This window comes from Anticarsia gemmatalis, chromosome 6 (assembly GCF_050436995.1).
Source record: "Anticarsia gemmatalis isolate Benzon Research Colony breed Stoneville strain chromosome 6, ilAntGemm2 primary, whole genome shotgun sequence".
Lineage (NCBI taxonomy): Eukaryota > Metazoa > Arthropoda > Insecta > Lepidoptera > Erebidae > Anticarsia > Anticarsia gemmatalis.
The window spans coordinates 9,676,177-9,699,739 of record NC_134750.1 but is presented as its reverse complement, the minus strand read 5'-3'; the positions used below and the strand labels follow the sequence as shown (position 1 = coordinate 9,699,739).

Genomic DNA, 23,563 nt, shown 5'->3' with positions numbered 1-23,563 from the left:
TAAAGGTTAAAAAAACTTTACAAAATAATTATAAGATTTCAGCAACCTTTTCTCGAAAATTCTTAATTGTTAAGTGATTAGCTTACTTGTATAAACTGTTATCACCAAAATAAAGACGTGCAATCGCTCCACAAAATAGATCTGAACTCAAATGATAAGTGGGACATTAAAATTTATTTTATCTAGATATAGAGACCTTGAGTTTTTGTGAAACAGATGCGGTTATCAGACGTTGCATCATTGAGTAATTGAGAACATCATATATTTACCAGTCATGCAAACAACTAACAAATATATTTTATCTGTATTTTTCATAACATCACGCTTTTTATAAACGAGTATGACATACAGCCAAGTTTTGCCGTTTAAGGTTTTTTGAGGTGTGTTACGATTTGAGGAGATTCCAACATATTATTCTTATAAAAACCCAATAACAGTTTGACATATACGGGAATCGAACCTCGCATCTTGTGATTAGCAGTCGTACCTTTACACAATCGTTCCGTTAATAGAGACAGTAATTAGGTACCTACTTTGTATCCTAGATGCAACTACTATCATCAATCACATTATTCAACCTACTTGTTCATTCCAGGGGCAAAATGGATATTGAAAGGGCATCTTTAGCTCAAAAGGGCCTTTGCAAAGATATAAACCGAATATGAGGTCAGTGAACCAAACAAATAGAAATTAAGCAACAATTAAATCTTAATATTTAACATGTAACGCAATTTTGCCGTTAGATGCGTATGATAAGATAATTCTATTTATTCTTAGTCAAAATATAATGTAATGTTGTTCTTAAGGTACTATAAAAACCTTTGAGAACTTTGTCATTATCACCAGATCATAATTCGGGTTCATCCAGTAATTAACTTGATATTTTCAAAATGAAATTCTTATTCACACTGTGCTTCGTTTTGGCCGTGGTAAGGAATAATCAGATTTCGTTTAAGGGTCCTGAAAAAAATATTTTAATATCATCAAATCGTTTCTCGTTCTGTTTTAATTAATTAATTCATCCGTAATTTTATAGTTAATCCGTAATTTGTTCCTACCATGTAGGAATCGAACCCGCGTCCCTCGCTGTGATAGCAGTGATGACGTGAATAGCTACTACGCCACTTGCACTATCCAACTTATCAAAGTTCTTTGATGAAGAATAATTCTCTTCTCTAAGTCACTGGTAAATTTAGCCGTGCTCTGGTCAATCGCTTAGCACAGAAGAATACCAAGATTTTGTACTCATTTTAATAGACTGATTCAAACAGTTTATTCCTGGTATTAAACATGCTAGCCAGCCCATAAAACACTTATATTGAAGTCAGTAGGTAGGTATTATTTGTAAACACTTATTTGTTCTTCTTGCAGTCATGTTCGGCGTTAGGAGCTCCCGAGGACACTGCTATCCTCGTTCGCAATCGTCGTGATCTGATGGAAAACACGGTGTAAGAAATTTTATTGGTTATTCGTTATATTTAGGCACTACCTTTGATACTTACCTACTAACTAAGAGTTTATAATATCTAGGTTCTACCTTGGTCACCTACTAAAATATAAATAATCCTGCACTGACCGACTTTAGATACATTCTTTACTAACAAAGTACTTACGTATACTATAATAACTAACTAGGTACCTACTTTCAATTGACGGGAAACAGAAAGGGGTTGAAAGGTCTCCTACTTAACAATACCTAGGAATCGAACCTAGGACACCGGAACTGTCATGACGAGGGTTAGTGCTACTTCGCAGTCATTTACGTTATATTGTTTCATCTTTGTATTCCTTGTAATACTTATTTATTTTTCTTAAAAAGGAAAATGCTAGAAGATCTGATTGCGAAACTCCAAACGGCTGCCAAAGAAGCCCTGGAAGCCGTCGGTAACTTCACTTCAGGTTTAGTACATGAAGCGGAACAGATCCGAGACAGGATTCTCAACGACATCGAGAAGTTTAGGAACAGGGTACAGGAAGCTATTGAAAATGTATTCCAAAGGTTCTCTAACAGCAGCGTGGCGGTTAAGGAATGCGTTGACGTGAGTAAAGATTCTTGAATGAGCATTTTTCATACAAAGGTTTTCTTAATACTTTACATTATTGAGACTGTTTTCTGGAGTTTTATGTTTAAAGATTTTGTGATACCTATTATGGTTTGATGCCTGCATGGAGATCTGTGTTAAAAAAAGTGATATTATGTAGATAACTTAAGTGTTTTGATGCTTCCAAAATGTGGCAGCAGAGGCTAACTACCGATAAAAGGTTATTGCTTTCTTTATCGGTTATCGGTAACTGATAAAATACAAAAAAAATTACATGTTTATTTGCCATGGCTAAATGTGTGTCAGCTTCTCTCTATCGACTTTAATTTTGGTCAAATATATTTTGTAACAATGTTGTTACAAAAACTTGTTAAAGAGATATGTCCTGAAAGAATACAAAAAAGGATGGAACCCTTTGAAAGACGTTCAATGTTCTACAATAGTTCAAAAAGTTATACAATACATACAATTTTTTTATTCTCAGACGCACAGAACTCAAGCGGCCAACATCTTCAACGACACAGTTTCCCTAACTATGGTGTGCATCGACGAACGCATTGCTGAAATCGGTGACCAGATCTCTGAACTTAGGTCTTTGGCTACCAACGCTATGTCCGAGGCCTCTACGGCTATGGATAGCTTGAAGAAATGCACTCAAACCAACAACAGTCTCTTGAGCACTGGGTCGTGCCTTGCAGGCATCGCTATGCAGACTGAAATGAAATCTCTTGGATTCTTCACTCAGAGCACGCTTTTGGTAAGAAGTTTCAAATATAACAGTTTTTCCTCAGTAGGTATAAGTCAGCCTCACAAATATGTAGGTATAGGTACACTGTCACATCTTCAATCGTGTATTCTTTATAAAAATATCAATTTAATTATTATTACAATGCAGTTAATATTCATTAACCATTTCACTAAGTATAACAGGTATTTTTATTATTTACACGTTGACCGCATTAAATTGGCATTCCATCGTCATCAGGGGTGTATTTACCCTAGGGCTAGAAGGGCTATAGCCCGGGGCGGCAGGCCGCGAGGGGCGGCCCAGGGGCGGCCTAAGGGCGGCCGGCAGGCCGCCTCGACGGCTTTGGTTTGGACATTTGGAAAAGTAAAAAAAAATAAGACGTAAGGCTAGAACGCGCCTGAGCCTCCTTTTCCAAGTATGCAAGCCGCCCCTTATTCTCTCCTGAACTCTTATGTCTGAAGTAAGTCTGACGCCGACGAAAATATTTTAGTATATGGCTTACGTCGCCCTGCGCAAGGTAATTTCTAGAAGTTCTAACCTGTACTCGTCTATCTAGAAAAATAATAAAGTTATACAGCGGTGGAACAGAACAGAATTCATTCTGTGACGGTTCGAAGCTTCTGAAGTGAAGTCAGTCTTTCTTGGAACTAATAACTATATCTTGGGTCTCGGTATGTTTCAATGTTGATCGGCTCGCGTTCGGTTAGGCGCGTTGTTTTTCCCCTCGTTGGTCTGCATCTTGTCGTGGTGAGGGGGCTTAGTAACATTGAAAGGTTGGGGAAGCAGCGATCGCGAGGTATAAAAAAAATAATGTGCATGTCCCTCTGCTTGGAGAAGACACAGGTGCGGGACAGGTGAGCCGTCAGAGGAAGGACGGGCTCGGTGGGCACTCACACTGCCCCGAGCTGACGAGGAGCCAGGCCGCTGCCACCCTCGTCAACCGTCGAATATCGTAAACCCGCCCATCCTTGAACGAGGGCTTTGCCTTAACCAGCTGGGTCGCGAGGAGACCACTTCTTTGAAAATCCCGAGTAAGCCCAGCAGTGGCGCCCCCTTTGGGTGCCTTGCGTGGTCAGAGTTCATTTACTTTGCGAGGGGCTGGAGGGAATAACAGACGCAAGCGGCCACTGGGGCACCTCCCGCCCTCCAGTAGTATAAAGGTCACCGGAACATGGGGCCTCTACTTTGGTGGAACGATACTTGCCGCCACACTCGCGGGAACTGTTTGGATAATACAAATTTGAAAACGAACCCAATTGATGTAAGTGGGAGAGGCGAGAAGCTCAAACCCGAGGAGATCGGGGGCGAGAAGCCCAGCCGTCTTGACTGCATAGCATAGATGGGGAGGGTCGGAGCACGCCTGGTTTTGCGCGACCCTCGTCGCTGAGGACGAGGTCGCTCGGGAGTCTAGTGTCGATTCCGACACTAGACTCCGACATGAGCGTAGTTTCGGATGCAACTCATCTATCCGAGAGCGGCCGCCTTTGGCGGAAGAGACGACCGCGCCTTGAGTCCGAGGAGTCGGATGGGGCGGGGAAGAAAAAGAAAGCGCCGAGGAAGCGAGGAGAGCGAGAGAGTCAGACAATGACCCCAAGGACAAATCCGCCATCCAGCTGGCGGATACCATCCTCACCAACTACCAGGTAGTGGTGGAGGTGGCCGACAAATCCGGTCACCTCAAGGGGTCCTTTATAAAGTCCCTCAAAGACGCTGCCAGGAACATCAAACTGGCAGTGTCGGAGTCGAGCAGGCAGTATGCCACGAAGGAGAATCTGGCGCGTCAGGCCCAGGTCGATCACATGCAGCGAGAAATCGCTCGCTCGGAGCCACGCATCCGTCTGCCCCTAGTGGTGGAGAAGAAGGGCAACCAGGGACAGCCACCGCCACCACACCGCAGCTCACAGGACCCCGGACCAAGGAGAAGCAGGGTAAACAGCCGCAGCCCTCTTACCTCTTACGGTGGCTTCCAAACCGCCGTTCACTTGCCCGACGAATGCCAATGAGTAGAAATTCGTCGGGAAAAACAACAAGGCAGCCAAGGCGCCCAATGTTACAGAAGCCGACAAAAAGGGCAAGAAAAAAAAGGCGCCCAAACTTCGGGCTCCGAAATCGGCTGCAGTGATCATCACGCTGCAGCTAGAGGCGGCAAAAAGCGGTGCGACCTACAGAGACGTGATTGGGGACGCGAAGGCCAAAATAAATCTGGCCAACAATGGAATAGTCCGCTTCTTGGTTGCGACTCCTGGAGCTCGAATGTTTGAGCACCCAGGGGTAGCAAGGGCCGGAAAAGCGGACGCCCTGGCCTCTAAATTGAGGGAATTCATCAGCGAGGACACCGTCCGAGTGTCCAGGCCCACAAAGACCGCGGAACTGAGCATTACAGGTTTGGACGACTCTGCCTCCCCAGAGGAGGTGAAAGTCGATTAAAGCCGGTTTAATAAATAAAATTGACATTGACAATGTAAAAAACGAATTTGTTAAAAATTAAAAAGTTTAGTTTTTTTCATTCCCTGATGGGGCGGAAAGGTAGCGAAGCCCGGGGCGCGCCATCTTAAAATACGCCTCTGATCGTCATCAGCCTTTATTCATCAATTCAAGTGATATTTATTAGTTTGTGTTAAATAACCAGCTTATCGAACTGTTATCACTCATGAGTGAGTAATTATTATATCTAGCAGCTATAGCAATCGAATCAAGTAACAGGGATACTTTCAAACATACTTATTTGGAGTAGCATTCTCTAAGAATCTTGATAATTGCAACTCATTAACGTCTGCAATAACTGTAACGGATAGCAGATAACTATAGTCACTTAAATAATGAGAAAGATGGCATCGCTCGCTCTACAAAAGGCGTTTCCCAATGAATGCCTACGGAATTTCTCTTACTTAAAATACTTACTTACTCATTTTCCAGATTGGCCGCATCAACCTGTCCATTGCGACTCTACCAGCCGCTCTTGAAGTGTGTGCTGGCTCCCGTCTCGTTCAAACTGGTATTTCCACTGGCAGGATTGTCATTGAAATCGGTTCGTGCTCCGCTACTGCTATCTTCAACAATCTTACCGGGAAAAACTAAAGATTGCCTATTTTAAGTTTAAAAAATCATGTTCTTATTCATTTTATGTTGGAAATAAACGTTGTTCAATATCCTTTATGTTTTCTTTCATTGTATGTTTAGGTGTCTAAATTAGTAATTAGTTCGATCCTAAGTATACTAGGGTGACCATACTATTCCGAAGGACTTAAGTTACTTACAGTCAAAGGGTAAATACTTGATGAATAAATAATCAGAGTCATTACATAACATAATAATATATTAAAATATAAATTCATAATCAATAATAATAAATATGCTAAAAGCAATAAAAAATAACATTTTACAGAAATACCAAAAATCATTGAAAAAAATAGTAAGTCAATAAAATACTGATGATGAGTAAGTAAATACAAAACTTGCAATCTATAAAAATATTAATTGAATCTATACAACTGGCAATGTCTGTGAATAATATGAAAAGATGAATAAAATTATAACCCCAGTTGGCCAAAAGATATCGATGGGTTGTACAAATTGGATGATATACAACATAGTAGAATAGTTAAGTCATCTTCGAGTGAACGTTAGTAATGGTACAAACGGGTTATATCGTTTTCAGATTATGAGGAAAATCTACGTAAGATTTTTTTAAACGATTATGAGCGTTATAATATATATAATTGCTTTGGTTTTTACTTAAATGATTGGTATTTGAACAGTTTAGCGAGGACACATAGCGTGACGACCACCGTCAACAGGAATGGTAGCACCAGTGATATTGCTAGCCGTATCACTGGCCAAAAATATGATCGTACCGGCGACCTCCTGAGTAGTCCCAGTCCTGCCTATTGCGTGAGTTTCTTTACATTTCTCCAAATACTTCTCGTAATCTTCCTGACTAACACCACTTCTCAAATGAATACCAGTTTCGATGACACCTGGATTAACTGCGTTTACACGGACTCCCTTGCTAGCGAGCTCCAATGATGTACATCTAGTGAACTGGTCTAAAGCCGATTTCGACATGCAATAAGCCAAAATACCAGGGAAAGATCTCAACCCAGCGACACTGGAAACGTTGACAATGTTTCCTTTAGATTTAATGAGATGTGGGGTAGCTAACATGGTCAAGTAATAAGGTCCACGCACGTTGGTATTAAAGATACTGTCATATTGATCCAAAGAAGTATTTTCGACAGACCCGATACCCATTATACCAGCATTATTGACAAGTACATCGATTTGATTGTAATGTTCGATCGTTTCGTTTATTATTCTTTGAACGTCAGCCTCCTTGTTAATATCGGCGCTAACACTCAATGGTTTGAGTATACTAGGTGAGTTTTCTTCACATCTTTCCGCGGTTTTTGCCAAATTATTCTTGTCTCTGCCAGTCAAGACTAATTTTGCGTCAAGCTTCGCGAATTCTACAGCAGTGTCAGCGCCGATGCCTGAGCTTGCACCCGTGATAATCACTACCTTATTGGCGAACATTGTTGGTACCTGAATTAAGAAAAAAAATGTCTACAATAACATTTGTGCTAAATAATATGATTGATGTTGAGTTTTTTTAATGAGAATGAACTAGTATGTTAATGGCATCCTGGCTAAAATGGTCATAACGCTAGTTCTAGACAAAAATTAATCATGTTTGATACCATATCTAAATAAAAATACATGTCAATAAAAATATATTTATTTCACAAATTAAAGCATAAATAATATCATTAAAACTTTGTCTTTTAAAACCAACTTTTTTATAATTCAATCAAAATAAAAGCAATTCTAATAACAGGACTTAAAGATTGAAGTTTGACTCCAATTCTGTAACAAATATATTATAATAATAAATAATTATCGCGGGCACATTGCATGACGGCCGCCATCTACCGGCAAAGTTACACCAGTGACAAAACTAGCTGCATCGCTCGCCAAGAAAATAATAACAGATGAGACTTCCTTAGCTTCTCCAGCCCTACCCAAAGCATGAGTGTCGGCACATTTCTTTATAAACTCTTCATACTGTTGTTCATTCATACTACTCTTCATATGAAGACCTGTAGTTATCACTCCAGGGTTCACAGCATTTACTCGAACGCCTTTAGGCGCCAGTTCAAGAGCAACGCATCTTGTAAACTGATCCAAAGCAGCTTTGGACATGCAATACGCCAGAACATTCGGAAATGATCTGAGTCCAGTTACACTTGACACATTAATGATATTTCCTTTCGTTTTAATAAGAAAAGGAACAGCTAACTTCGTGAGCAAATACGGGCCTCGCACATTGGTTTCCATGACTCTGTCATATTGGTCTATGTCAGTCGTTTCTATGGTCCCAGATTCAAGAACGCCAACACTGTTGACGAGAACGTCTAAACGGTCAAATTTCTCAGTCGCTGATTTTAAAATTTGTTCTACATCTGCATCTTTGTTTACATCAGCGATTACAACCAACGGCTTCAATTTACTCGGCGAGTCTTTTTCGCATTGGTTAGCAACTTCACTTAATTTATCTTTGTTTCTTCCCGTAATTACTAGCTGGGCATCATGCTTTGCGAAGTCTATGGCTGTCTGAGCACCGATACCCGAACTCGCGCCGGTGATAAGTACAACTTTATTCGAGAACATTGTTGATACCTGATTAACAAAATATTGAAATCTTAAGTAACAATTTATGGGCCAGAAATTGTTATATTAAAATATTACGATGACACTACTGTTTTAAAAACCCAAACAAGTTGTATATTTATCTAGAAATACAATGATTTACAACTTCATGAAGGCCTTGACTTTGTAAATACATAAATCTTATCATTGTTAACTAACTAATTGGATGACATGAATATTGACATAAAACATTATTATCAGACAATATCTTTGAGTGTTCAATGTTTTGCGCCTTTTTCCTACTGCATTCCAACCGTAAGTTTTAGAAACCATATTTGCCTATCGCAAAAAACTTGTGCAAACTGGTAAATCCCTATGTAAATAATGACAAATTCTGTTTAAAAGTTTTGGTCTCACTGTCTACAGTCCGACAACTTAGAACAGAGTCTTGGCCCGCACGATTTGTCTTGATTATAATTAAGAATAACGTGTGCAAAACGCATTAGCTGTACCAAAAGCTCATTATAAGATGCATAAGCCTACAGGTTACTGATATTCTAAATTCAAAATGTTGTATACTCCGCCAGTTGCGAACCTTGCTCACGGAGCTATCTACTGACCACTGTTGGACCACAAAATAACTACAAATTTAACAAGAGATCGCTCGTGACTTCTTCCGCAGTCATACCTACTACGATCTTCCAGTTATTTTACATAATCTTTTTACCAATTCTTATAAAACGTGCAGTTAAAGTTGGCAACAATATTAGGTACATACATCTCCATTTCTCTAATAATTATAGGCACATATTTAACCTATAGAGTTAGTGTAAAAACTCAATGCACAAAGATTGCGGTAAAGGAATTCAGTTTGTGGTACAACACTGGTTCTCTAGATCTAATTCCTTATAACTACGAGATGACTCGTTATATATTATTTAACTACGACTCATAATTTAATAACTCGATTATAAAGCACTTCTCTCATCCATAGGTAAAAACCAATCTTCTAATAACCTTTAAAACACTTCTACAATAACGTAAGTAGAATACGAATATTCCGGAAAATAAATTTCAATAAGAAAAACATAACAAATATCTACAACAGGTTCCTGATGTGCAAATACAAAAAAAAACTTATATTTACCTACCTAATTCAATAACAGGTTGAGTCTCAATTTCACCAAAACGTTTATGCTCACCCTACGAAATAAAATGATAGTGCAACTACACAACCAATAATTACAATGATATTATAATACTTACAAAATGAAATATTGTTTTTATGTGGCGACTCCAACGATTTCGTCTCGATCTGCCGGCAACTGGCAAATTACAGTAGGTAACCTTCTTGAGCCTCTCCGAGTTTTGTTCCAATGCTATTTGACAGAAGCTATAGGAAACTAACGAGTGATGTGCCAGAGATACTACGATTTAGTTCTATTTTCTAAAGCATGTAAATAAATAGGTAGGTAGAACTTACTTTTATTAAATTATTGTTGGTCAATTCAAAATGTTGAGTTATGAACCATTTTATATTAAAATAAATTTTCATAGTGATCATTTTTAGGGACAGTGATAGGCAAAGCACAATTTAGTTGTATTTTAATTCCAATTGAACCCTTATCTCTATTATTTAGTTGCTGAAAAAGAAAAAATATGTTATGATTAATCAAACTTCATTTTTGGACAAACGTCCACAATGCTATTTTTTTCATATAAATTATCTATTTAGTTTTTCATTGCACGTTGATAATCGACTAAACGATCACAATGTAGTCATATCTTCGTGGTGAAATCCCTATCCAGTCTAAAACACCAAACTGAACTCTGCTTGTGCTTCGCAATTTTGCAAATGTGATTGCAGTTTATTGTGTTGAGTGTAACATGTGTTAAAATTTGAATGAAAACGTTCAAATTCCTTACTTGAATTGTGATTTATTTACAAATCTTATGTTGTAAGAGTGTGGTGAAATCTAAAGATGTCGTCCACAACATCGGCTGTAGCTGCGAAGTCAGATTCATTTGACGAATTCTACACTGAGGTTTGACTTGTTGCAACTATTTTTCGCTTATTTTGTATTTCGATAAACATGGGATCAAAATAAATATAAAATATTGATGAATTCGCTTACTTTGTATGCATATTTTGAGCTTCGAACATGAACTAGTTACAAAAGGAATTGTTGACATTTCCATTGTCTATCACAAAATAACGATGTTTACCAACATCCATGTTCATTTTACTCAAATATTGTTTAGATTCTCACAATATGTTACTTACAGGTGAAAGAAATAGAGAAACGTGATTCAGTATTGACGCCAAAACAGCAAATAGAGAGGTTACTGCGTCCAGGCTCTACTTATTTTAATCTTAACCCATTTGAGGTATTACAAGTTGAACCAGATTCAACTCTTGATGAGATTAAGAAGAAATATAGGCGGTTGTCCATACTGGTGCATCCAGATAAAAATATGGTAAGTGAACTATGTATTACTCTTTAGTTTATCTACAAACTTTTGACCCACATAAAGCTTGGAGACAATATAAACCTTTGAAATTAGAATTTAAACATTTTCAATATCATACTTATTTGTTTTCTATCTCAATACCCTGAAACCAGCTCCAATTTGGCATCTTTGTGTATTTAAATTTAGAATGGGCACCTTTGACCTGCTTATAAATCCCTATTTAGTTTTTCAAAACATCCAGTCCTTTAGGATTCTTTTAGACGGTTATGCCCGTCAACATTTCATTTTTATCCACAGATGGAATCGTACCGAGGGACGCCCTGACTCATCACGTAATAGGTAAGGAATAACACTGGATCTTGGGTGTACACGAGCATCGAAATCAACAAAAAAATGCATCTCAATTTCTTTGAAGCACTTAATGTTAGTGTTTTAAACCAGTCTTGCGAAAGTTTAATATGTGATTTAAACTGTGTACATTTTCAGGATGACTTGGAGAGAGCCCAACAAGCTTTTGAAATAGTAAACAGAGCTTGGAAGACTTTAGAATGTGACGACACAAGAAAAAAATGTTTGGATATTTGCGAGGAGGCTAAAGAGCGGACTGATCACATGGTAAATGTATTATGGTATTGGTTAAGTGTAGTACATTTGCTTGAAAAAGCTGTTTTATGCAACATTTCTATTATGAAGTATATTTGATTATGATGTATCATGTTTCAGATTGAACAGAAACGGAAAAAGCTGAAAAAAGATAACCGTGGGACTGAAGGCATTCCTGAGGATGACCCTGTCAAATATAAACATGCTATATATGTCATGACCATGAAGGTTTGTTGAAAGCTTTGTAGTAGCATTGTCCCAATTATTTTTAGAAATCATCAAATATAATATTTGCAAATAATTTTTTGCAGTCTTAACATTAAGTGGATTAATGTTTTTATTGAAATATGCAGTGAATCGCTAGTACCATCATTGGTATTTTACTATTAATATTATTTCAAACTGATTTCAGTTGTTTGCGGACATGGAGCGTAAACGCCAACACCTCGAAGTACGTGATATGGAGGAGAGGAAGAGAAAACGAGAGGCAGAGATTGAACAGGAAGAACAGAAGTCTCTAGAAAAAGAGTGGGCCAAGAACTTTGAGGTGCCTTACATCTAGTTTCAAATTTTTATTTATAACCATCAACTGACATAGAAACTCACACAACTGTGTTATACTGAAATCACTAGTTTTAACAATCTGTTACCATTTGAAAGAACAAAATATGTGCTAACATATTAAACTAGGACAGGGAGTTAAACGTTAATGTTACTTTTAGTATTGTTAAACTGGAAAAAAAAGGATATATTGGCAAAAGCATTAAAATGTTGAAAGCTAAGAACTTTCAATGAAAATAATTTATGTATGTTTTAAAATATAAACCTGCAACTATACTTACTCATCATTAATGATTTTATAACTGTGTTACAGGAATCTCGACAAAACCGTGTTGACAGCTGGAAAACGTTCCAATCTGGCGGTGGCAAGGAGAAGAAGAAGAAGAAAATCCAAGGTTTCAAGCCTCCCAAACCAAAGCCAGAGAGCAGATAACTCCCACTCATTATACATACATTATTAATATAGTTTGGTTTAGCGCTTTATTTCGAATCTACGTTAGTTGATGGATAGATCAATTCTCCCTGAACGCAAATAGATTTCAATTGAACTAAGATCTATGCAGTAAAACTTAGATAAAGAGTTCCACAGCATTATCTCTGTTGAAAATGCTAGCATGTGATCTAGTGAGGAAATCTATATAAACAATTCATTCATTATAATGAAAATATTACACAAGTATTGCACAATGTTGTGTAATTTTTGAGTACATTTGAATTCAAAACAGCTTTTGCGTTTGATTCTGAATACCTGATTATCATCCTTATAAAATTTTATGTTATCAAGTTTTGTTGCATAGATCAGCGTATCTTAAAGCTCAGTTTAGCTCGAATTCGATTAATATAGAAACTCGGCTGTGTCAAGTACTAAACTGAAATTTAAACTTATTTATCGCAACGATTTTTGTCAGGCAATAACAAGTTATGCAAATTTTAAATGAACCGACTCATCATGATAGGTTAAGCTGCTAACTTACGAGTTAATATGACAAAGTATTTGTTTGACTGTGTCGCTTTATTGATTACTACTAGTCGGGTCAAAAGCAAGTTTATAGTTCTTATTATTAAAATTTTAATATTGTATACTATGTCGAAGTATATCACAATTTTGATAGTTTAAGAAACTAATGTGCAATTTCGTGACGAATGCAAGCTGCATTCACATCTAGATAGAAAAAAAAACGGTGGGTATTCCAGGTCACGCAATATTTTACAGTAATCGGTCATCTGGTTATTAAATTGGCTCAATCTTATATAGTATCAATACTTGTTTTAAGTAACCGCCACTTCAACGAAAGTTAGATGCGATTATCCAAGCCAAGACGTCAACTCCAATATATCAGAGGATAGCTAAAAATTTGCAGTAGCGACCGTCATAAAATTGTACATTGTTTAGTCTCGGGAAAACCCTTTTTTTATTTGCAATTATTCATTTATAATTCAAAGAACTGCACAAAATATACCAACATTTCAATGTTTTCATCAATATTTTGTAATTAAATACTACTTTGAAATTGAACTCTGTAGATTGGTCCAGACTGATAGTGATCTCTTAGAATCGGATATACTCTTCCACCTCATCATTAAATTGTCCATATTTATGCAAAAAGGAACCACACAGCAAATACGTACTTTTGAGATATCAAAGGTTTTACAAAAACATGTGCAGCTCTATCAGTTGTAGTTGGTTCTGTTCTGCTTTTAATAAACCCTATTTCTGAGCCGAAAATCGCGTTGTTCTTTTTTGTATAAGGTTTTAGACCATTTCTATATTAGTATTCCGCAAAAAAATAAAAATTGAAAAATTGTCGTGTGGTTCCATTTTGCATAAATACGGACAATTATAGATTAATTAATAAGGTAACCGCGGCAGTTGTTCAAGGGCGACGGATTGTACTCTTTAGATCGTCTAGCGAAAGTTGACAAAATAGATTTAGTAAGAAATAATAAATAACTTCCTGCCCGCTTTGTACAGAATGCGCTGTGTTTTTGATTATAGCAAAGAGCTGCGGAGCTGCTGCGTAGAATGTGAAACATAAATAAGTAGTACTACCACCCGACAGCCGGCTAGCTATCGAGAAATTTTGAAAATCTGATCAGCGCCTTTAGCGGGCGCCGTAGGAACTATTTTTGCAGTGCATTTTAAATGTCAAGTTCTCGATACTCGTTGGTATCGTACCTCGTTTCTTAACCCGAGGTATGATAACGACAACGACGCGATGGCTAAGCTTTTCACTAACTGGATGCTATATTCAAACAGGCACAGTTTACGGCTTTACATGAATTTCTGAAAGGTTGGGCAATTTTAGTATTTGCTAAATTTCGCTAGATGTACTACTGAGTTTAGCAGGAACGTAACCGTGCCTGAAATACGTCCTTTTAACGTCTAACCTTAGTTGGTTGTGGATATACAATTTTAATAATAAAATTTGTTCGAAATAGTAATTTCTCTACATGTATCAATGCGATTTGTGGAAATAAATATCTAAGTACAAAGGCCCATTGGGACTAACAATTTGCTTATAATAATCACATATACGTAAAGCATTATTTGTTGATTCCATCTTATTTTTTAGTTACGGTGCAATATAGACGTTGCAATAAAAAGACCTAGATGGCGTTAGTAGTCTCAAAACTATTTTTAGTAAAGTTATTTTATGAATTTGGGTTTAGATAATTACTATCTTACTGTTGGACTATCATTTTATCCATTAATATCCCCATAGCCCTTTTCAATGGTCATGTGTGTATTGGAAATTTGGATTACGTGATATCTGTTCTAGATTGTATTATATGAATAAAATACGATTCGAAATCATCGATTGATCGAAAGCGATAACGCAGAAACACTGGCAAATCACATTGATAATTGTGGAGAAATAAACGCAAGCTGTCAAGTTAATGATGTATCAATGCAATTCAGTTATGGTAAGTGCAGTACAATCGTTAACGGAAATGAACCTGGGACAGCAGCGTAATGATTGTAACTCTAATTCACTCTTCTCTGTAGAAATTAAACGAGATAATATACTGCCCTTCATTTGTTTTTATTACCCTTATTATTATTAAGTAGCTTATGAGTTCGTATAAAGTTGAGGACCAGTTCCTCGACAGGCCATTTACTTGCTAAATTTTATCACAATCGATTCACCAGTTATATTGAAAGAAGGATAAACAAACGTGTGTGTAAGTATGCATTTTTTTAAAATTACGTCGCTTAACAATAATAGAATTAAAACTTCATAGTCATTGTAACAATAATTTATTGGCAACACATTTACGTGTCACTGTCATCGCACTCCTCGACCATGTCGCTCGGAGGGCCAGGATTACTCGGCGGGCGCCAATTGAGGTAGATGCTATCCGTATACAACAGCATACCGAAAGAGAATAACCACCTGGAATACATACTGTACTGTTATAGCCGTGTCTAAACTTGCACGTACAAGAGGTCGACGGTTCGAATCCGAGGTAATATTTTATGCGTGTATTAGAAATAATGAACACCTGTTCTAACGGTGAACAAAAACATTGTAACACAACCTAAGGTCGTGCAATCAAATCCCCAACCTTAACTTAGCCAGCGTCGTTGACTCAGGTCAGGTCTAACCGCTATCCGTTCGAGAAGAGACCCTTGCCCAGCAATGGAACAAACATGGGCTTAAAAAACGTGATGCTACGCTACCACATAATCCCGCCGACTAAGATCTTGTTGTAGAAGCTCTGCCTCTCAGTGTACCACGGCTCCCAAGGTCCGCATGGCACAGGCAGCTCGTTCATATGGGCATCACAACGAGCTACACAAACAATCAAAATAAAGTTATAAGTAGGTTAAGGCTGCTTTCTCCAATGCCATTTCGTTACTGCCTAATTGGGATCATATTTCTACCATTGACGCTTTTTCTATTGTTAATGATAACCAGAATTCATTTGCCTTACTATAGTCTGACAACTTAGTAGAGAGCCTTGGAATTACCTATATGTATTGAGATTGAGTGTACCTATGTCCAAAGATAAGCCTGCTGCAGAAATCTACGGGTGAACGACGCCGACGTTCTAAATTCCAAATTTTGTATAATCGTTGCAACCAAGGCTCTCTATTAAAAATATAGTCGGACTATACTAGTTACTTAGGTACCTACTTGTTACTAGTTTTATGTAGGCACCTAGGTGTCCAACTAAGAGCTTAATTCTCTATACAAATTAACTTTTAGATGAATACTCACGTGGTTTACCAAAGTGTCGTTGGCTCATAAGACTAACGACATTATTACGTAAACTCAATATTCTTCCTCTCATCATTAAACTTCACTTCAAAAATATTACTCTCCGAAATACAGCGCTCGATGAATGTTTGAAATGACAGTTTTTGATCGATTGTCAGTTTTCTTTTTTCGAAACGCATACTAATGTTATCACTGGACAGCATTGTTCACGAAAGATATTCGAACTACCCATGATTAGGCACCTATACCTAACACGGTTATACCTTTCTTACCAACTATTACTTATTTAGTGGGGAATTAATGTATAGACCTTACCAATGCTATAATTTTCCGAGGAATTTCCCGCCTGAGATATGGTATCTTCTATACCTACGTAGTTCAAATACCGTACAAACGTTAAGTAAAAGTTTTAAGAGCAACAAATTCTTGGTTAGTGGTACTAGACAAGTTTATTTATGCCTACTTGTCGTTCAAACTAAGTTCGGTTATTTCATGGATTACAATACTGACGTCATAACTTTATTTTATATTGTAACTTTATTATAAACTGATGACTTTGGCACTGCTGAAACAGACATAAAAATCTTTAGAAATAGCTCTCGGTGTAATAAAAACTTCACCAAGTCGTAATAAAAAAATCTCCGTTACAAAGCGTTAAATATTCGGAAAGTTTAACAATAAAAGTGTCCCTTGGGTAACTAATGTGCTACTGTGGGTAGGCAGGATAATCGTTGAGAGCTCCACCACGATATGACACCATCAATTGTTTTATTGCATTATGTTCATTGTTTTATGTTCGGTGATTCAGCGAAGGTTCTAGGGCTTATAAAAAGATTCACTCAATCCCATAATGTATTGTATCGAAAATGTATATTACAGTAAGATTAAACTTACAACACCAATTTTGCAGTAACATGGACGACCACCCTACAATACAAGAACAATAGATACAGGAATGCAAAATTGAAGTATGTTTTCTTTTCTTTCCTACTTCCTAAGTAGGTATTGGCGTGAGCGATAAGTAGGTTCCCTCAAATATAAGCAAAACAAAAAGTAGCTAGATTTTCTACGTCTAGGTACAATGTAGGTAAGTACATACATTTTGACTGCCTCCGTGGCGCAGTGGTTAAGGTCACTACGCCGCCACCATTAGGTACGTTGAGAGACCGTTCGGGTTCGATTCCCACACAGAACAATTATTTGTGCAATCGCCCAAATAATGATTTCTTGTTTCAGGTCTGGTTATGCTTTGTGTCCGTTGTTTGTATGTTTGTAAAAGTCCCCGCGACACAAGAGCAATTCTAAGTGCGGGAGTTGTCTTTTGAAAAACAAAAACATACAATCCACACCAGGCAGTAGGTACCTACTAGGTACTAAATAAAAAGTCTTTATCTAATTCTTTTAGCACCTACCTTCTGACGACGGGGTTATAATTTTTATTGCGTCTTTGAAGTACCTACCTACTTAACAAGTTATTTTTTATCAAGCATGTAGATAGTGCAAAACGGAAACTTCACATTACTCAACATTCAGGTGTCTGAATAAAATTGATAGCTATTTATTATTAGTCTGAATATATGAAACAAACAATGGGCCACTCCTTTGAAATAAAATGTTACAGAGGGCATTGTACGATAACACTGGGATTCTTTATAATCGTAGTCGGGGCATGCTATCTCGAAGATAGCAATCTAGTGCAAATGTTATCGGGCGCAACTGTCGATGGAAATTGCATGGGCCTTCCCAAAAGAATAAAGACAAGGAAAAAGTGGGAATTTGGAATCTGAGAGGTAATTTTTTTAACTGTCAAAATGTAGAGCGCAATCGAAAGCATTGTATCGTCGTATGTTAGTGACCACTTCATAAGTGAATAAAACAACCAGTTAAATTTTGAAAACAATATCAAATTTAATACATAAATAAGATTTATGTACTTCTACATACATGTTTTGTCTATATATTTACATTGAAACACATAATTTCATTCTAATTCAACTAGGTTTCACATTTTTGTCGTACAGTAATTATAATAGTAAGCAATTAAAAAAAATCAACAAAATTAATATACCTACTAAAGTTACGCCATAAAAATAATGATGCAAACATAGAAAATTTTTAAACATTGTACAAAATAATTTACACAGAAGTATCTCTGCAATGGGATACACACCCAGCTCCTATAAATACATGATTAACGCAATAATCATGGTCTAATATTAAAATATATTATCTATTACGAACTAATGACAATTCCCATAGGCATAAACGGATGGGAGATTGTATGCGCCTACATGCGTTTACGCATATTCATATTACATTCCAATTCAATCTACTTAGATCAAATTGTTTCTACTCATTTGAGGTACACCTAACCACACAAGTAACGACACCATCCATTTAATATTTTACCATACATTTATTGGTTAACATGTTCGTACGTTTTGTACTGAACGCTACGCACATGTAGTGTACGCTGTACTAACCCAGCTAACCGTTATTTTGTGCCTCTAGTCGTAGTTTTAGTTTATAAAACTATTGAATGAACTTTCCTTGTACCTTTTACTCACTTTTTTTTTATTGAAGAGGTAAAAGGAAAGCGTAAGACTGAGTATATTTTTTTACAAAAATATTTTCGGTAGTTTTCATTATTGATGGAATATTTCGTAGAAAATTTTGCAGTGGTGACATTCCAATGTTTCCTTTCTGTTTCCGTGTCTATAGCTAAGTTACGAAGCTATTCAGCAAACCAAGACTAAAAGCACAACATCAATCTACAAATTGTTCATTCATTCACATTAACGCTAGGCCTTAATGGAACAGACTTTAATTCGGTCCATACTTAATTGACCACATGGATTGACATAAATACGTCTCGTCACATTGTATAATTATCGTAATATTACATTTCAACAACCAGGAGATAATATTTAACTAACATTCTTAACTAATTCATGAGATACCTCCGAAGAGTCTAATCATTCGTCTAAAACACTCATAATACAAACTAACGATTTAATTTCGATTACACATAATCGATTTGTTATTGGATTTTACGTATTTATATTTGGCAAATGGTTACTATCAGAAACCCATCACCTAGGCAGGGTCGATGTCGAACATCCGCTTACCACAGGACTGACTTTAAGTCACACACGAAATTAAATTTAAACATTACCTATCTACATATTTATAGAAATTACAACGTGTGCTCGATTCGCGTCACTATCCTGAATTTAACAATAATATGTACCAATAAATATACGCGCAACACCTTGACGTTTCCGATAATGTTCATCCAATTTGTACGTCAATTACAAATGTATTCATTTATGAAACTAAAAAACTGTTAAAATGCGCTATTAAAATATTATCTATAGCACCAATGTCAGCTGCAAATATACGCAATAAAGTATAAAAGCAGTGAATGTTTAATAAATGGCATGCGTAAATAAACGTTTCAAGAAACGATGCAAGAACCAAATATTGTCTTTAAAATATATATAAATGGACGCCAAAAAGTACAAGAATTGACTTATACGATACACGTACTAAATTGAACACTTATTGGCTAAATCTATCACAAACAGTCCACTGAGGTAATTCACAGAATGAACTCATTTTTGCTACGTTTAGAGTTTACGGGCTAGCCCCCAACAGTGCTTATCTATGAGTAAAATTCTGCTTATATTTGACGAAGTAGCTTACTGAAAAAAATAATATCTGGGACTAGATATTTGACTATAACGGATTTTGTTTGTGCGTCTTGTTTAGACACAAATTCCAACGTCTCCTGGTTTAACTGTAAATCTGAAACTGAGCATAACGACGCATATCTTGAGATACAGCAGGCACGTGTGTCGGAGCGATATTGTAAAAAGCTTGTGTTTCATTATATTACTATGATGAAGCTACTGTTTCGCTACTCGAGCTTATCAAGTCCGTTCCGAATTTGGCGTACAGATGTTGAGCAATTACAAGAACGGTATTTGGTTATTAATGGCGCGTAATGTAAATGTAACTATAAAATAAATCTATGTACATTATGGCATTACTGATAACAATTATAGTTCGTATTGTTGATGACAAAACATTTTAACAGAATCAATATGCATAGGAGGCATTGTGGATCCCCAGCACGCATTACTTGGCAAAGTATTCACCTCTGTATCGTAGAATTATCTACTGTACTATTTGTTAGCGAGGTTAAATAATATTTTGGCAAATAATACGTTCCGAGATAGTACATAATTAATTATTTACACTTATATTTCCGCACAAAATTGGCCCACAGGTTAATGTACAATTTGGCCAAATTTTCTCATAAAATTTTCATAGCAAATCCAATTACATGAACTCATAATTACCTACAATTTAAGCATAGATTCAATTCAGACATAGAATAAACTCTCGGTACAATACATTCGGAAATAATTCATTATCAGTCAGATGTGCCTCCTGACACTGAGATGTGGTGTGTACTTATTTGTCTAAACACTAGTTGTTACGGGAGGGAGCTCTTCACGCTGCCGACCCCATAGTCCACTTCATACAATACATGTCGATGTCAGCGTCTAAACTTTGAACTACACATCGAATTAACGCGAGGTCACAATTACTTAAAAATAAAATTTCAACGTCTAAAATATCACGAAGATTGTCACTTTTTGATCGTCAATTTTGCTTGCCAATAACAGTTTTAGAACACTTATCAGTCTCCATGATTGAACTGGTCTTTACTTTTGGTTCTTAATTGTGATGTATCGTTGTATAATGTTTTTGTATCGCTTCACACGAATAACTTGTATCACTAGCAACTCTCGGTTGCAGCGACTAGATGCTGACCGGATCAGGAAACCACGGCACTTTTCGCCAATGATTTTTAATCTGTAACAAAAAAATGAAATAAATAAAGTTAAGAAAAAGAAAAGCAGTCTGTAAAAAGCTTAAAATTTTAAAGTACAAGAGCAAGATTTTTTAAACAATACTATTTGAACTATGGACTATAAAACTGGTCCAAATTAGGTAGCGTTAACATTGTATAATTGAATTTTATTATTTAATTTCCTGTTAATAGTTATAAGTAGGCACAACATGTGACTATTTATAGTTATCTTACTATAGCGAGAATACGTGTGTACATACAATTGTGTTATAATATGTTTATTATTTAATATTTATTTGATGTCTGGTCATTTACCTACCCATGAATACCTAACATACATATTATTATTTACTTTAACATCTTACAGTAAATAAAAAAAACTAAACCTAACAAAAGATATTTGGGGGCCAAGAAAAGCCAATCAAAAATGTCAATTTGCCAGTCTCTTCGTACTCTACCATACTACCTACTAAATAACGAGAAAAACATTCCACGCACGCTACGAGTCAATCGAAAACACATCTGGGTCTTGAATGAGAATTGACGTGCCCTTAGAAAGACCATTCATGACTTCAATAATATATTTCCTTGTATCAATGAACCGATTGATTAGAGTCAATCAAAGATCACGATCACTACTATCCTCTCAATTAGCGGCTGAACTAGATAACTATTACGATACAGACACGAAAGAATACTAAATATTTGTATAGAAAGTGGGTTACTTGGTTATAAGACCAAAAGTTCGAAATAAAATGTTAAGATGACATGTATTCCATCAATCTACTGCGGCATAAAGCACAAGTCAGGGAAAAGTATGTCCGCGAACAGCCAATTTACATCCTAATTAAATGTGTAGGAGTAATAAAAATGTCTCAGGCGAAGCGGTATCATAGTAATCTCGATCTAATTCTCGCGCAACGTCTGTGGATGTGGATTATCAGCATTTCTCGTTCGGGCAGAGTTTCTGCTGAGTTGGTGGAGTGTAAATCGTAACCTGCCCGACAGAGCGACGCCAAGTCTGCGGCGCCCCGCGCCCCGCGCCCTCCAGGTGACGACTCGTAGTGTTGCACTCGTATCGATTATAACGTCAAATTTTTCTCTACTACTTTTCATTGAGACGAAATATTTTTGCTACGTATAAATAATAACAGTAGTGTAGAAAATATTGTGGAATATTTTATAATATATCCGCGAATAGTGTAACCTAAAGCCTAACTTATCGTATTGCGGTTTCCTTTGTTTTGAGCAATAAATTTAAATAGGTATATAGTAGACTTATTAATAGACCGAATCGTGCGATCAACAAATAGAAGTAGTTTCAATAACATTAAGTAGCGGTTGTAGTGACACTCGCGTTTAATTAATAAATGAATACTATGAACAGTTAGTCATTGTTTTGAAACAATTTGACTATGAAGTTATGTGTACCGTATCTAAAATGCTACACACAATTGACGTATAATTTGTATTCAATAAGATAAGTCGTGCGTCAATAAGAGTCCTGTACTTCGGTGGAAAATGCCATATACGTCAATACGCCAAGATTAGGTTAGGGAATATTTGTTTTGATTAACTTGAATCAAAATATTTTTAGGACACAATGACAATGACATATTGGAATGTGGGTTTTTGGTGCTTTATTTAGATTAAGCAAATTATTGGAGCTTTAAAAACTATAAAATAAATAAAATTGAATGTAAAATATTCTTTTTGACAACACAAGAGTTCGATTAAAACAGATCACAAATAGATTTCAATCATGATTGATGTCAAAAGTTATCGATAAATTGACGCGGATATATCTACATCACTACAAAACCGAATAAATCTGTCGCATATTCAGCGATGTAACGGACTTTCTCTCAGTGTGACTCATTGCTCAGAATAAGTGCGTTCTTAATATGTGATGTGGATAATTGGCATACTATCCCGAAATAAGACCCGCATAGAATAAGCTTGAGTTAACAAGAGTTTGCGAATGTACTTACGTCGAAATATTTGCACGCCCGTGTACAAAGTTTATTGGCTGATTAATATAAAATATTGACACTGATCTTGTTTTGAATTTTGATGTAGGATTAAATATTTAACCGCTAGATTTTTGGTAAGGTTAATCCCCGAATTTGACTTTCCTTTGAATAGAAAAGAGAAAAATATTATTAGGTAGGTATACAGATGAGTGTGTTAATCAAATAAGCACGTTTCAATCAATTGATTCAACTTTACCGTTACTTAAAAGGCTTTTTTAAAAAATAGTGATTGTACGATGTACATCAAAGTCAACGTAAAACGACGTAGCAAGTTTCCTTATTTGGTACATTTAAGCCCATGACCTAATTTCTGATCAACCCTTCTTCGCGGGTTTTTTTTTCAAATTGTTTAG

At 36.5% G+C, this 23,563-nt stretch overlaps 6 protein-coding genes across 8 annotated transcripts in view; 2 read left to right on the top strand and 4 right to left on the bottom strand.

Moving 5' to 3' along the window:
* Positions 1-828: 828 nt before the first annotated feature.
* Positions 829-5,946, top strand: LOC142973723 (uncharacterized). The gene is made up of 5 exons (XM_076115698.1): positions 829-929; positions 1,372-1,448; positions 1,820-2,039; positions 2,527-2,799; positions 5,707-5,946. Exons 1-5 carry the CDS (start codon positions 891-893, stop codon positions 5,866-5,868), a joined length of 771 nt encoding a protein of 256 aa, XP_075971813.1. The 5' UTR covers positions 829-890; the 3' UTR covers positions 5,869-5,946.
* Positions 5,947-6,088: 142 nt separating this feature from the next.
* LOC142973722 (meso-2,3-butanediol dehydrogenase-like) lies at positions 6,089-9,828 on the bottom strand. Its single transcript, XM_076115697.1, has 2 exons — positions 9,703-9,828; positions 6,089-7,332 (listed from the first exon to the last, which is right to left on the bottom strand). The coding sequence occupies exon 2, from the start codon at positions 7,321-7,323 to the stop codon at positions 6,550-6,552; it is 774 nt and encodes a 257-aa protein (XP_075971812.1). The 5' UTR covers positions 7,324-7,332; positions 9,703-9,828; the 3' UTR covers positions 6,089-6,549.
* On the bottom strand, positions 7,510-9,832 carry LOC142973721 (putative oxidoreductase TM_0325). The gene is made up of 2 exons (XM_076115696.1): positions 9,703-9,832; positions 7,510-8,466 (listed from the first exon to the last, which is right to left on the bottom strand). Exon 2 carries the CDS (start codon positions 8,455-8,457, stop codon positions 7,684-7,686), a length of 774 nt encoding a protein of 257 aa, XP_075971811.1. The 5' UTR covers positions 8,458-8,466; positions 9,703-9,832; the 3' UTR covers positions 7,510-7,683.
* Positions 9,833-10,231: 399 nt separating this feature from the next.
* LOC142973720 (dnaJ homolog subfamily C member 8) lies at positions 10,232-15,104 on the top strand. Its single transcript, XM_076115694.1, has 6 exons — positions 10,232-10,481; positions 10,723-10,914; positions 11,395-11,523; positions 11,632-11,739; positions 11,924-12,058; positions 12,386-15,104. The coding sequence occupies exons 1-6, from the start codon at positions 10,419-10,421 to the stop codon at positions 12,503-12,505; spliced, it is 747 nt and encodes a 248-aa protein (XP_075971809.1). The 5' UTR covers positions 10,232-10,418; the 3' UTR covers positions 12,506-15,104.
* A 221-nt stretch (positions 15,105-15,325) lies between these two features.
* LOC142973925 (uncharacterized) lies at positions 15,326-16,434 on the bottom strand. Its single transcript, XM_076115963.1, has 3 exons — positions 16,296-16,434; positions 15,755-15,866; positions 15,326-15,467 (listed from the first exon to the last, which is right to left on the bottom strand). The coding sequence occupies exons 1-3, from the start codon at positions 16,369-16,371 to the stop codon at positions 15,347-15,349; spliced, it is 309 nt and encodes a 102-aa protein (XP_075972078.1). The 5' UTR covers positions 16,372-16,434; the 3' UTR covers positions 15,326-15,346.
* A 1,744-nt stretch (positions 16,435-18,178) lies between these two features.
* LOC142973719 (forkhead box protein O-like) overlaps positions 18,179-23,563 on the bottom strand; it is an 83,270-nt gene continuing 77,885 nt past the window's right edge. For all 3 annotated transcript variants that reach the window (XM_076115693.1, XM_076115692.1, XM_076115691.1), the window contains exon 9: positions 18,179-21,179. The gene's annotated coding sequence lies outside the window, so the exon portion shown is untranslated. The remainder of the gene's footprint in view (positions 21,180-23,563) is intronic.